Source organism: Gekko japonicus, unplaced genomic scaffold, assembly GCF_001447785.1.
Source record: "Gekko japonicus isolate JY-2015 unplaced genomic scaffold, Gekko_japonicus_V1.1 scaffold2513, whole genome shotgun sequence".
Classification (NCBI taxonomy): Eukaryota; Metazoa; Chordata; class Lepidosauria; order Squamata; family Gekkonidae; genus Gekko; species Gekko japonicus.
This window is the reverse complement of record NW_015164270.1, coordinates 245,308-258,564: the sequence shown is the minus strand read 5'-3', so window position 1 is coordinate 258,564 and position 13,257 is coordinate 245,308. Positions and strand designations below refer to the sequence as shown.

General features: G+C 44.6%; 1 protein-coding gene across 1 annotated transcript; it reads right to left on the bottom strand.

The window, feature by feature from the left end:
* Positions 1 to 108: 108 nt before the first annotated feature.
* On the bottom strand, positions 109 to 13,225 carry LRP3 (LDL receptor related protein 3; the record flags this gene model as incomplete). The annotated part of the gene is made up of 4 exons (XM_015408736.1): positions 12,953 to 13,225; positions 5,757 to 5,804; positions 4,010 to 4,145; positions 109 to 317 (listed from the first exon to the last, which is right to left on the bottom strand). Coding segments are annotated over exons 1-4 (460 nt in total), but the record flags the coding sequence as incomplete, so codon positions are not given.
* Between the last annotated feature and the right edge of the window lie 32 nt (positions 13,226 to 13,257).

The window sequence follows — 13,257 nt, the reverse complement described above, 5'->3', positions numbered from 1 at the left end:
AATACCTCCCACCCCAATATATAAATGTAACGAATTAAGTGAATAAATTATGCTCGGTAGCCAGGTTTGAGAAATCGACAGAGCAATTAGAACAAGCCAAGCTTTTACCTCGGATGTAAGACAGGCGGAATCCCTGAGCTTGCCCTGAACTTGAGGGGTCTGCGTGGAAAACTATCCAGACATGATCCCTGGCAGAGATGAAAGAAGGAGGGATGAAGGATCCACACACTCGGTATTCCTCCCTCTTGGAAGACGGCCCAATCATCAGCCAATCTACTGAACACTTTGGGGAATCCTCCAAATCAAAGTTCTTAAAACTGCCAAGAGAAAAAAAAGCAGCACAAATGAAGGGAGATGCACTCGTACTTATCAGAAATACAAACAGGAGTCACTGATAGTTGTTTGGTTTTTTTAAAAAATGATGTTTGATTGACTTCATCGAACTAAAGTCCAGAGTCACCTTATAAACTAACGTTTATTGATGCAGGATGCAAGTTGCTTGTCCCTCAGAGGGCAGACTTTGATGGAACTTCTATCATGTGCAGACTACCACAAAATAATAGATGTAGGTCAGCTGAGAAACTGTGAACTGGGCAAAGGATTTTTTTGGGGGGTAAAGTTTCTTTTTATCAATATGCCACACTGAAAAGCTTCTTGCAGTTCTAATGTAATTCACATAGAAGCCATCATTCATTGTTACTAGGAAAAGCCATCTTTAGTACTTTCTCTCATTCCCTATAATCAAACAGCCTTAAAAGCTTACCCTCCGCCTGCAGCCTAGTCGATTATAATTAGCCTTGCAAATTCATCAAATATACAGTTTGGTTAATTAAATCAATCAAGGTTCTCCATTGTTGGCCTTCTTGAAATCAGTAAAAATAACATTTTTTTCCAGTGGGCTTTTAATTAAACCAACAATTCACTGCTGGGCTTTGATATTGTCTCTGGATAATTTAATTTTGATTCAGATGGTTTTGGCTGTGGAAAGTTTGTTAGACTCTCCTTTTTCAGCAGTCAGGAGGGGGTTGGTATGGTTATTCTTTAATCTTATGCCTGATTTATTATTTTTTAGTTTCGTTGCTAAGGATTTGGCTTTTACGGGTGTGTTGCGCTGTTTCTGCTATTATCTCATTGTTTTAATGCTTTTGGGGGAGGGTGTTATACTGTTTTAATCTGGCAAGTCACTCTGGGTGCCATTGGGGCAGGAGGGCAAAAAATTCATATCTTCAACAAGCAAACAAGTTTCTTTTTTTTTTAAGTTAGCAGCTCTAAATGAAATGTTCAGGAATTGGCAGGAGGTGGATGTCTAACTTGGCTCCCCTATGTGGGGGGAGGGAATTATTGATGTTATCAGTAAAGCAACTGTATCTCCCAATTAAACAAGAGAAGTCACTGTTGTCTGCTAGTCTAAATAAGGGCAGGCTGTGACTACAGCTGAAACCTTAATTGGCTCATTAAAAACGTTCTGCCTAACTGTTTAGAACAAGAGAATAGGAAGTTAGAAAACCTTGGTTGTATTCCCAGCTCAGCTACTGGCAGGGTGTGTAACCTTACGCCAGGCACAAAGAACCTGATTTGCAAGCCTGAGGTCCTTGAAGCTTCTACAGAGGTCCAGAAGAACTGGTGCAAACACAGACCAGAGTGTCTGTCTCTGTTAAAGTAGTATGGGGCAGACTCCACCAGGTAGTTTGTCCACAGATACTAATGAAGTGAATGACAGCTGTGTGACAATTTTTGAAACTGAGGCCCCGGTCACAAGGGAGGTTTTGCCCCGCAAGAGGGACGAATCGGGGGGCGCATCAAACGGCCGCGATCACACCGCAACATCGGGAAGTGTAGCGCACCCGTCCCCGATCCGTCCTTTCCGGGGGGAAACGCAGAGCAAAAAAGAACCTAGAAAAGAGTACTACCTACATCAAGCTCTACAGCAAGGGTGGCCGTGGGATCGCCAGCACACCCTTCTTCCGCAGCATTTGAGGCTCCCGGCCAAACTGCGCATGCACGCACATGCGCAGCTGGCTGCCTTGCTCTCCGTCCCGTGGCTTCTCCCCCGGCATCTGATCGTGCCGGGGAGCAACTGCGCGGCGACTCGGGGATCTGTCTGATCCCACCGCCATGCATCTATTTTGCTGAAAAGCCGCCCCTTTGCGCGGCTCCCCCCCCCCCCCGTGTGACCGGGGCCAGAGAGGATTTTTCAAAAGATATTGTATGATGATGGTGAGCATCTCCTGGTTTGTTTTTTTTGGGGTGTCAACCATCCCATGGGATTACTTAAAAAGCATTCTTCTGTTCAAATCAATTAACAGCCATGTTTGCAAAATTGGGCCTTTTCATAAAAATCCAACCAGGTGGTTTTAATTATCTGATTTGGATCGTTCTGCCCTCTCTGCATTAAAAGTCATACCAAGGAAATATTTTGTTTAAGGCTTCCCTGCTTAGGAGGGCAGCTCCAGGAAATAAGGCAGGACAACACCAAGAAGTTAGCAGTGATATGTCATACAAAACTATAACCAAGACTGACTACAATTCAAACTGTGGTTTCAATATACTGGTTTGATATACTCTAACAAACCACAGTTAGTGGAGCAGCCCAGATTTGGATGATCACAGTAACCACAATTAGTTTAATTAGAGCATGGTATGAGAGAGAGAAATAAATAAGCAAACCAACTAGCGATGGGGGGAGCCAATGCAAGAGGATCGGGAGTCAGTTAAGATTTTTACAGCTGCATTGCCCTGATCTCGATAGCCCAAGCAAGCCCGATCTCGTCAGATCTTGGAAGCTAAGCAGGGCCAACCCTGGCAAGTAACTGGAAGGGAGACCTCCAAGCAATGTCAGGGCTGAAGACGCAGAGGCAGGCCATCAAGCCACCTCTCTGTAACGTCCAAAGCCCACTAGGGGTTGCCAGAAGTCACCATGACTTCCAGGCATGCAAGCACACAAGCCCACAGTGTGTGTGTGTATGTGTGTGTGTGTATATATATACATATATATTTACAACTGCATTTTGTCAGTTGAAGGTTGCAAGATGGCAGTTAGAGCAGACAGTCTGGTGAAAAGGGTCCCTACAATGAGACAGTGTGCTGAGTACTGTGTCCTGAAACTGTCGTGGAACAGAGTTACTTGAACTAACTGTTTAACAAGAGTATAACAGAAAGAAACTTGCTTGGAAAGGTTAAAAAATGCAGTCACACTCCTCTTTGTTCATTGTTTATATTTACTTCAGTTGTGCTGTTTTAAATAAACTCATGTCTCGTTCAGTTTTAAAAAGGAGACCATCACTATTCCCCCGCACTGCTCACTTAACAGTCCAGTGTTTTGTACCCTAAAAGGAAAGGTTGTCTATCTTCTCAAACTTTTATTCCCACTGGAATCCCCTTGTGCTGTGGGGGAGGTGGGAAAGCGACAGAAATCCCAAGGTGGTTCTATCCTCTGTAAATTATCACACATGGTTTTGTTGTGTCTGAACCAAACCATTCTCCCTGAACCAACAAACTATGGTTTGCTCTTTCCCAGAAAACCCAAATTCCAATCTGTGGTCTAAGCCAGGCTTAGAATCCTGGTATGGAGGGGTAAAGTGCAAACTATTCAACTTTAACAGCAGCTTGCCACGAAAATAGGAGCCTCTAAAGAGCGTATGGTGGAAGGAGGAACCGAGCATGCACAAAGATCTACCAGTTTTGTTTAAATAGCAACAAACAACGCTTACGTCTCAGGAAAACATAGGCAATTATCTCTCAGCCTATCCCTTGAAAAATTTAACTTCACAGAGGAAGAGAAAGATAAAGTTCACTCACACATGTGCTTCACTTGATTTTTTTTAATACTGATCAGCTTTTTAGTGTTGTTTTACCTATTTTTATGAAAATTGTATTATTCCTTGTTTTTATTGACTGGGTGTTATTTAAAGAGAAAGACAGGCTATAAACTAACAGGTCCATAACGGGACCTGAATCTCCACTACAGAGGACTACAATGTGAAAAAAAGAAACCAATCACTGATCTTACCTAATAGTGATCACGTCACCCCTATCACCTTGGATATACCAACTGCAGTTGACGTCTGGAGGATAGTTTAACGGCCAGGAAGGGCTGTAGATGACTCCACGTCGTTCAGTGTGCTGTTCTGGTTTTCCACTGCAAGCTAATGACAGCAACAAAAATACTCAGCGCTAAAACTTAAATGCATATATTGCCACCATAGCTTTCATCAGTCTTTAAACATTTTCAGTGCTAGCTTATTATTCTTCCGTGCCCTTTTTACTTTTGTAAATTATTTGTCCTTGATGCAGTTCAACAGACATCTTCTAGAAAGGGATCAAACACCCCAAACGAGCCAGTCAAGTGAATATAATCAAGAATTTTTCACAAATCTGCCAAAAGAGGGGGAAAAGTGCCGAAAGCCCACTCATAAACCCACTAGAAATGCCTCCTAGCAACCAGAAGAAATTCATAGCCAACCACAAAATAACTACAACATTGTTTTCTAGCCTAGTTCTTCTGCAAAGAGGTTGGTTTTCCTTGTTCCTAAAATTAGGGCCTTCGGGACTTGAATTTTTTACAAAGATATTCTAAAATTGCTCTCAGATGGCAGCAACTTTTGGGATCCGCCGCTATACTGTTACTTCTGAATTTGGGGGATGGGTTGCAGGTCAGCACTGCAGCACATGCTCTGCATGCAGAAGGCTCCAGGTTCAAGCCCCAACATCTTGAGTAAAAGGACCTGCTAAATGAGGGAATTTCTCCTTTCTGAATGCTGACGCAGTTGCTTCTCCCCTTCCTACACTCAAGTGGACAGTGCCTTCCCTGCTTTCTCTGTGATTTTATACTTACCATAAATAAATAAATGTAGAGCCTAAAATTAGATTGCTGTAATGAAAAGGGTTTTGAGAGTCAGTACTTGGCTCTGGCATCACTTACTGCATATTAATTATTTTTCAGAATGACTAATTAATTTAGACGAGTTTTTCTCTCTTTTTAAAGGGATGTGAAAAGCAACAGAACAAGAGCACTGCCATACTGAAACTGCGTTCCACAAGTGAATCTGAATAAATCTGAAAAAGAAAGGTGATTCAGGGAAGATCCTGACCTTTCTTTCAGATCTCTGTTCTGCAATTTTTTTGTTGTTGGTAGTCGCACAGTCGAGACCGACTCTTCGCGACCCCATGGACCAGCTCCCGCCAGGCCTTCCTGTCTTCCGCCGTCCTCTGAAGTTGGCTCAATTTCATGTTCGTTGCATCTATGACACTGTCTAACCATCTCATCCTTTGCCGTCCCCGTCTTCTTTGACCTTCAATCTTTCCCAGCATCAGGGTCTTCTCCAGTGAGTGCTCCCTTCTCATTTGGTGGCCAAAGTATTTGAGCTTCAGTTTCATTATCTGGCCTTCCAGGGAACAGTCAGGGTTGATTTCTTTTAGGATTGACTGATTTGATCTTCTTGCAGTCCAAGGGACTCTCAAGAGTCTTCTCCAGCACCATAGTTCAAAAGAATCTATTCTTCGGCACTCGGCCTTCCTTATAGTCCAACTCTCGCAATACCAAAGTCATTACACAGGTTTAAATTCCAGAGGTGCCTTCTCCTCCACACTGAAGGCGATTTATTAGTTATCAGCAACAAGTGATGTAGCAAACTTGCTGAAGCTAAGGAGGTCTAAGTCTGGTCAAGGTCTAGTGAGAGGCGACTCAGGTACCCTATGTAAGCTGCCTTGAGTTACAAGAAAGAAATATAAATAAATAGAAAACGGGAATATCCTACCTAATGAAGGTACAGCGCTTTCGATTTTCCCAGAAAAGAAGAGGTTCACTGTTTTTGAAATACAAAAAAAGAAAAGGGGATTTGTTAGAAATTACAGAACAGCAAAAATCAGAAATATTTTCGAATCATCAGCGTTTTAAGGTATGGTCTGAAGGCACAGGATGCAGCAACTCTGCTGAAGCTCACTGAGTCAGGGTCTGGTCGATACCTCAACGGGAGTCCTCCTGGGAACCCTGCGTGCACGGTCTTAAGTTCCATCATCGAAGAAAGATATAACAGAAATGTAAAAAATAACCGCATTCTCCCAACAAGAACCAGCATTATATTCCTCACATGGCCTTAATTAAAGAATGTATCTGTGTAAAAAAAGAATGTATCTAGTGATGAGATTAAACAACTGATTGATTTTAATACTGCTTTCTAGATAGGAAAGAGAACAATAACAAATAGTGCATTCTTAGGCAGAGTTACACCCTTCTAAAGCCATTGACTCCTCTGGACTCCAGTTTGATGTAGTGGATAAGTGCACAGACTCTAATCTGGGACAACCGGGTTTGATTCCCCACGCCTCCACTTGCAGCTGCTGGATGACCTTGGACAAGCCATAGTTCTCTCAGAGCTGTTCTCTCAAGGGCAGTTCTGGAAAGAGCTCTCTCAGCCACACCTACCTCACAGGGTGTCTGTCGTGGGGAGGGGGAGGGAAAGGAGTTTGTAAGCCGCTCTGAGACTCCGAGTGAAGGGCGGGGTATAAATCCCTCCTCCCCCTTAGAAGAGTGTAACTCTTCTTAGGATTGCACTGGAAAGGTAGCAATTTGCCCATTTATATGGTCAAAATTGAGGTGGAGATAGATCTAATCCACCAAAAGTTTACAAAGGAGCAATGTTCCCTCTTAGCTGTGGAGTCTTCTGAGCAGAAGTCTGATGATAGTGATAACCACCTACATTACGGGGTTGTTGTGAGCTTACGTGACACGTTCTGAACACTAATAATCAAAGTACTGCATTAACGTTACAACATTAAACAAAAACGTATGAGCCGGAGGCTAAAAAACTGTGAGCTAGCTCACATTAACTCGACTTAGAGGGAACACTGCAGAGGAGTACCATTTTGTTAGTCTTGAAAGTACCACAAGACTCCTATTTATTTTTGTTTCCACAGACCAACGCAGTTACCCACTGGCACAGTGGCCAAGAGTGAGCTCTGGAGGGGAACGGTCCACAGTTCAAGAATCCCTTTTTAGCAACAAACTCAAAGTAGTCTTAGACAACCCGCTATTTTCTCAGCCTCAGCCACCTTCCCACTCCATCCCTCAATCTGACGATAGTGATAACCACCTACATTACAGGGTTGTTGTGAGCCTACGTGACACGTTCTGAACGCTAATAATTAAAGTACTGCATTAACGTTACAACATTAACTAATGAGTTTCTGCTGTTGGGTGTGGCCTGTTATGCTAATGAGTTCCTGCTGGGCGTGGCCAACTTGGGAGCCAGCCGGAACTCCGTTCCTGTGCGTTCCTGCCCAAAAATAGCCCTGACATGCATGACACAATCATACACAGTAGAATGCAGATCTGTATTTTACTACAGCATCAACACTGTTTGTAGGGTATATGTCGCTGTATTTGCAATTATACAAGCATGCAAAAATTTAACATTTTCCACATTTGAAATCTTGTCTAACAAGAACAATGACTACATCCACAAAACAATGCCTACAACAATCTCACTGAAAGCAAATTATGTTATATTAATAATACTGTATTATAACCGAAGTAGTTTTTTCTTATGTTAACGAAAAGAATTTGCTATGCCAGTTGCTGACAGGTCTGACCACGGTAACAGCAGAACAAAAGGATTTTTTTTAATCTCTCCATAGTGCCATATTTACTTGAAAGGAAGACAATCTTGAACGTAAAACAAGCCCTTCTAAAAATGTCACACACAAAAAGTTTATTATTGGACATAACTGAAACTTGTATGCAAATTTAAGACAAACACTCTCTTTTTATGATATATCTCGCAAAAATTTAGTTTTGCATTTGAGTAAATACAGCCATTTAAAGAGCCACTCTACGGTGCTACCTCACACTACTTCAACCCCTAAAAAAGAAGCCAACAAGCTTCAAAAACTGGCAGCATTTCAATGGATGGAGTGGGGGGAGTTGGAAGAGTTGAGGATGTGAAGTAGCAAAATTGCCTTTTCCATTTTCTAAGCAGTTAAGAGATGGCATGGGGATATAGCAGTGACATCAGAGTGAGCCCTACATGTTTATTAATTAGTATTACCATTAGCATATTATTTTATTAGGCAGTTAATGCATATGCTGATACTGAGCAATTATTTCATTAGCTTCACAGCCTATGCTGGGGTTTCTTTCTTCTTTAATCACAGCTGTGGCACACGCTAATAAACCTCTATCCCAGTGTGCTACACTACATGAGATAGCCACTTTACTCAGAAGTTATCCAAAAATAATCAGGTCTGCCATCCTTGATCAAGCCTTCCAATATCATAGATTTCCTAGTCTAATCAAGTCAGAACGATTCCCTTGTGGTGGAAAGTGCCATCAAATCACAGCCGACTTATGGCAAACCCTGTACGGATTTCATAGCACGAGACTTTCAGAGGTGGTTTGCCATTGCCTCCCTTTGTCTTGTAACCCTGGACTTCCTTAGTGGTCTCCCATCCAAGTACTAACCAGGGCCGACCCTGCTCAGCTTCCACAATCTGAAGAGATTGGGTTAATTTGAGACATCCAGGTCAGGGCTCCCTAGGTCTGATTAATCACTCTCCACAAAATGGTTCCAGTGTTATACAATAAGGAAGAGGCAAGACCTACTAGGCTGAAGAAGAAAAGGGGCAGGGACTAAGATGGTGTAAGCAGAGGTCATTTCGGGGGGTATCGCGGGGGATCGCAGTTCCCCCGGGTGAGGTACGGGGGGTGGGGCACATGACGAAGCCCCGCCCCCCGCTTCCGGCTGCCCCGCTTCCGGCCCTCATTCAGCCAGGAGGAGGCAGGAGAAGAGGGAGGGTAAGTTGCTTCCTCCCTGCCTCTCCCCACCCCTGCCTGCCTGGGGCCAGGGAGGGCCTTCGCGGGGCTTCCTTGCACTCCCGCCGGCCTTGCAGGTCCACCGCTGGGCCCCTCATGGGGCTCGGCAGTGGAGCTGCAAGGCCGGCGGCGGCCGGGACCGTTGGGGGTGGGGTGTGTGGCCTTATGACACACTTCCGGTGATGTCAGGGGGTGTGGCATATGCTAATGAGTTATGCTAATGAGTTCCCCTAGCTCTTTTTCTACAAAATGACCCCTGGGTGTAAGGAATGTATCTGTAAATGGCACAGGCCCAGTTCGGACACCACATTTTGATCCAAGCACGGTTTGGAGGATCAAGAACATCTCGTTGGCTCACGTACTTCCCCCTCCACACTTTCTGCTTTCCATCTCTCCCCTCTCAAGTGTGAATTCCCTCCTCCTCCTTCCATTTTAGTTTCTAACCAGTTGGCTTCCAAATTATGGGACTGGATCCAAAGGTGCTCTTCCACTAATGGAAGGATTTCTTCTGTGAATCGAAGGGCACCACTGGACCCAGCTCCACAGTTTCCATCGAAGATATGGTCTGTAAGCCTACTTAAACCCACCGTTTCTAAACATGCTTTGGAGCAAATTCTTAGTAACTCTTGTTCACTCGATTCTGATACAGAACAAACCAGGAAAGAGAGTAGGAAATCTATATGTGAGAGAGGATCGGGGTGGGTGAGAGACAGAGTGCCTTGGCCTACCGCACATTGCCACAGCATGCTAACTGCACTGAGCTTTCTTAACTCAGTTTTAAATATTCTGAAAAAATGAGAGAGATCAAATGGGTGGGTGGGTTCGTTCTCTGTATGCATACACTGCATGTCTTGCCAATTTTTATTCAGTATATTTTGTGACAAAATCACTTCATATTTAAAACAAGAATATTTATAGAGGGAAATGGTGAAGGGGGGGGAAACATATTTGGGGACACCAACAGTTAATAAAACATTTTTTCAACTTTTTTCGAAGTGAGAAGAAGAAAGAGAACGGGTTCCACGCTGAGAAGTCTGTCACAGCAAAGACCATACTGCTTGCAAACATAAAAGATGGAAGGATCCCCCAAGTAGTAGGCGGTGTCTGAATTCAGACAGCCAACCTGGGCGAGATTCCAGGGGAAGGCCTCCAAAAGAGTTAAGCCTACACTGTTGGTACAGGGTAGTGAAGCAGAATCACAGAAATTCTGACTGTCATTTGGAATAAAAAGGGGTCTGTTACCCAAGGACAGAGTCAACCGTGGTTTGTTGTTATGTATGAATGCAGCTAAGGGACCATTTGCAAAGGCGGCATTGGTGTGCAAATTCCTCCATCTAACACTGACAACCTTACTCCGTAAGATTTAAAAAGGTAAAGGTTCCCTTGCTCGAAAGCCAGTCGAATCCGACTCTAGGGTTGCGATGCTCATCTCCGCTTCAAAGCCGAAGAGCCAGCGCTGTCCGAAGACGTTTCCGTGGTCATGTGGCCGGCATGACTAAACACCAAGGCGCACGGAACACTGTTAGATTTAGATGTCCCTTAATCTTGAAACCTCTCTTCAAACCATCTCTGCTTCAGATGGTGGGGAAGCACTGTCGGAAGGCACTAGAGCAGAGACAGTGAGCCGTGTACTGGGCACAGTGCACACATCTTGTTTTTTGACCTCTAAAATACCAATGAAAGCTAGACACTTGCACATTTATAATCTGGGACCCAAATTCTTCAGTCTCCTGCAATTTAGAAACTAATGTATTAGGTTCCTTGCTGCTCACCATGAACTGGATCCAAAGATACCTTTCTACCAAGGGAGGAATTTTCCATTGGAGAAAAAACTCCTTCCACCAACAGAAGAGTCTTTTACATTAAAACTACTTCATCAACAGCAAAAGGGAGGTAAAAATGATTAGCAAACACCAATTGTCTTGCAGCATCTCTTCCCATCTAGTGCGTCTGTCTTTGCAAGCAAAGGAAGGGGGACAGTTAGATAAGAACATTAAGAACCTCCTAGCAAATTGGAGGGATTCCTTGTCTTAAATACAAGAACATCATGAAGAGACGTACAATAAAACAATCTGAGGCTGATATGTATACTGCATCTGAATTTCATAACTAGAAACTTGCTGGGAACATGAAATGGAGATTGCTCTAGGCAGGAGGGAAAGTGGGAGGTAAAGCACCCAACAACAAAGCAAAAAAAGGACTCCCCCCTCCTGCCACTATTGAACCATCAACAAGATGAAAACACTGGTTAAATACCATACATTCCATCTTCTTTCTATAACAGAAGATCCCAAGTAAAAGTAATAACTAGGGGAAAGGTCCGACTTGCAAAAACTGGGTATAAACTTTACCTATCTAAGATTTCAGCACTATTTTTATCAACACAACATCTTTGTTGCCAGTCACCAATGCATTCCGTTTAACAACTACATATACACTATGACAGTCAAACCCCCAGTTGCGTAAGTTTGACAGACACACTACAGATTTCAGGGAACCACAAAAGGCAGACTCTGTGCACACACACTCATAGCCACGAAGTCTGGGAACCTTCCTTTCAGACTCCTCCATCCAATTTCACAGGTGAGAAGTGACAGAAACCAAGTTTTTAAGCTGGCAAAAGCACATCTGCATTATTACCTCATGATGGCATTATCAAGAGGTTTTTCAGTGAAATAGCAAACCATTTCCATTCCGAAAGGCTTCTGTCTGAGAAATAATACTATCAATGTGCATTTCTATTACATTTAAATGGGCTTGAGGGCGATGTTCTATTATAAGAATCTTTTTTCCTTGGCAGACGGTATACAGTGTTATGGGCGCCACATCAAGCAGGCTAACTTGTTTGCGCGACAGAAGTGAGACGCAACCACCAACCGGGCTTGCATTACCGACTATAAGCTACTAACTTTGCAAGATCTGCTATCTCCAGCTGCAATAAGATTTTTTGTTAAAGCCTCAATGGCAAATCAAAGATCACTAAGTCACTAATGCAATGACAGACACTGTCCCACTGAGCCATTTCCATGCCAAGCATAATCTGGGTGCAGAAATCTATGTTTTTTGTTGAACAAACAGGGCTGATGTCACTTCATTCTGCAGTATCCTATCATGTGGCAGAGAGAAAAAAAAGCAAAAACACTCAGTATGGCCAGCGTACACCGAATGCTTGTCCTTGCACGCTTTGTGCGTGCACTCTGCCCTCTGTGCATATGTACAGCACATCAAAAGATTTTCATCCAAGCACTGAATACGTTTCTCTTAGCTGGGTGTTACGTGCACATTTAGAGGACTTTTATGCCATCTCTCGAGGGAACGTACCTGAGACAACTCCCTTTCTCATGCCCAATTTGTGTGCCAGTCCCACCACCACCCCATGCCCCTGCCTTACAGATCTTCCTCTGGGCATATGCACAACACTCATTAAAAGGGTTCAATTTAAACCCTAAATGCATTTCTCTCAGCTAAGCGTTATGTCACCCACTTCTCTATGCTCAGTTTGCATTGCTGACTACTCCATATATTATTATTTTCATTTACAGCTTCCCCTTCTCACTGCGAGCTGCGGTGGATCACAAGTATGTGTTTTAAAAAACTTTTCAGTCAATCAGTAGGCGGATTACAAAATAGGACGAAACCAAGACATCAGCAAGGAGATTACAACACATGATAACATCTGAATCAAACAGCAAAGGTTCCTTTCCTTGTTGCACCAACCATTTAACATATTTTGAAGAGCATGTGCTTGGGGTTCTTTTTTTCTTCCCCACCAGAAGATGTTTCTTCGTCCCAGTCTCTAACTGGGCAACCAGTAACAGCCGGTCCCTAGGGGATCAAGCGTTTGCCTGGTCTCCTCTCTTCCCCCACTGAATCGCCTCTCTTTCCACTTCCTAGCTCTCTGCCTGCGTGCAATCCCCTCGCAAAGCAATCTGCCTGCACGCTTACCTAGGAGTAAGTCCCACGGATACACAGCCAGTGGGGCTTCCCCACCCACCACATATAGTCATGGGCTTGCTTGTGCGAAAGGGGGGCAAGGGGGGGGGGAAGCCTTCCTGCACATCGCCTACCCCCCTCCAAGCCCTCCTACCCGGACTGCGTGGGAAAGGCTTCTTCTCCCCCCCTTGCCCGGTGGCCCCGACTCACCCAGGCAGATGGCAGCCAGCGGTCCCAACGTGCCCGGTGGCCGGAGCTCTGCGGACGCCGCGTCCATGGCGGGTCCCTTTGCCCTTCTCCAGGGGAAGGCGAGGAGGAGGAAGATGCGTCGCGGCTACGGCCGCTTCTCCCCCCTCACCGCGCCGCCGAACCCGGGGAGGAGGCGGAGGAGGAGCCGCCGGCCCTTGTCCAGGCTGCGGGGCGGCGGCGGCGCGTCTCCCCATCGCCTCCCCATGGCAGCCGGCCTCGTCCCGCCGCCGCTGCTGCGACTGGAGACGGGACACACAAGCAGGAGA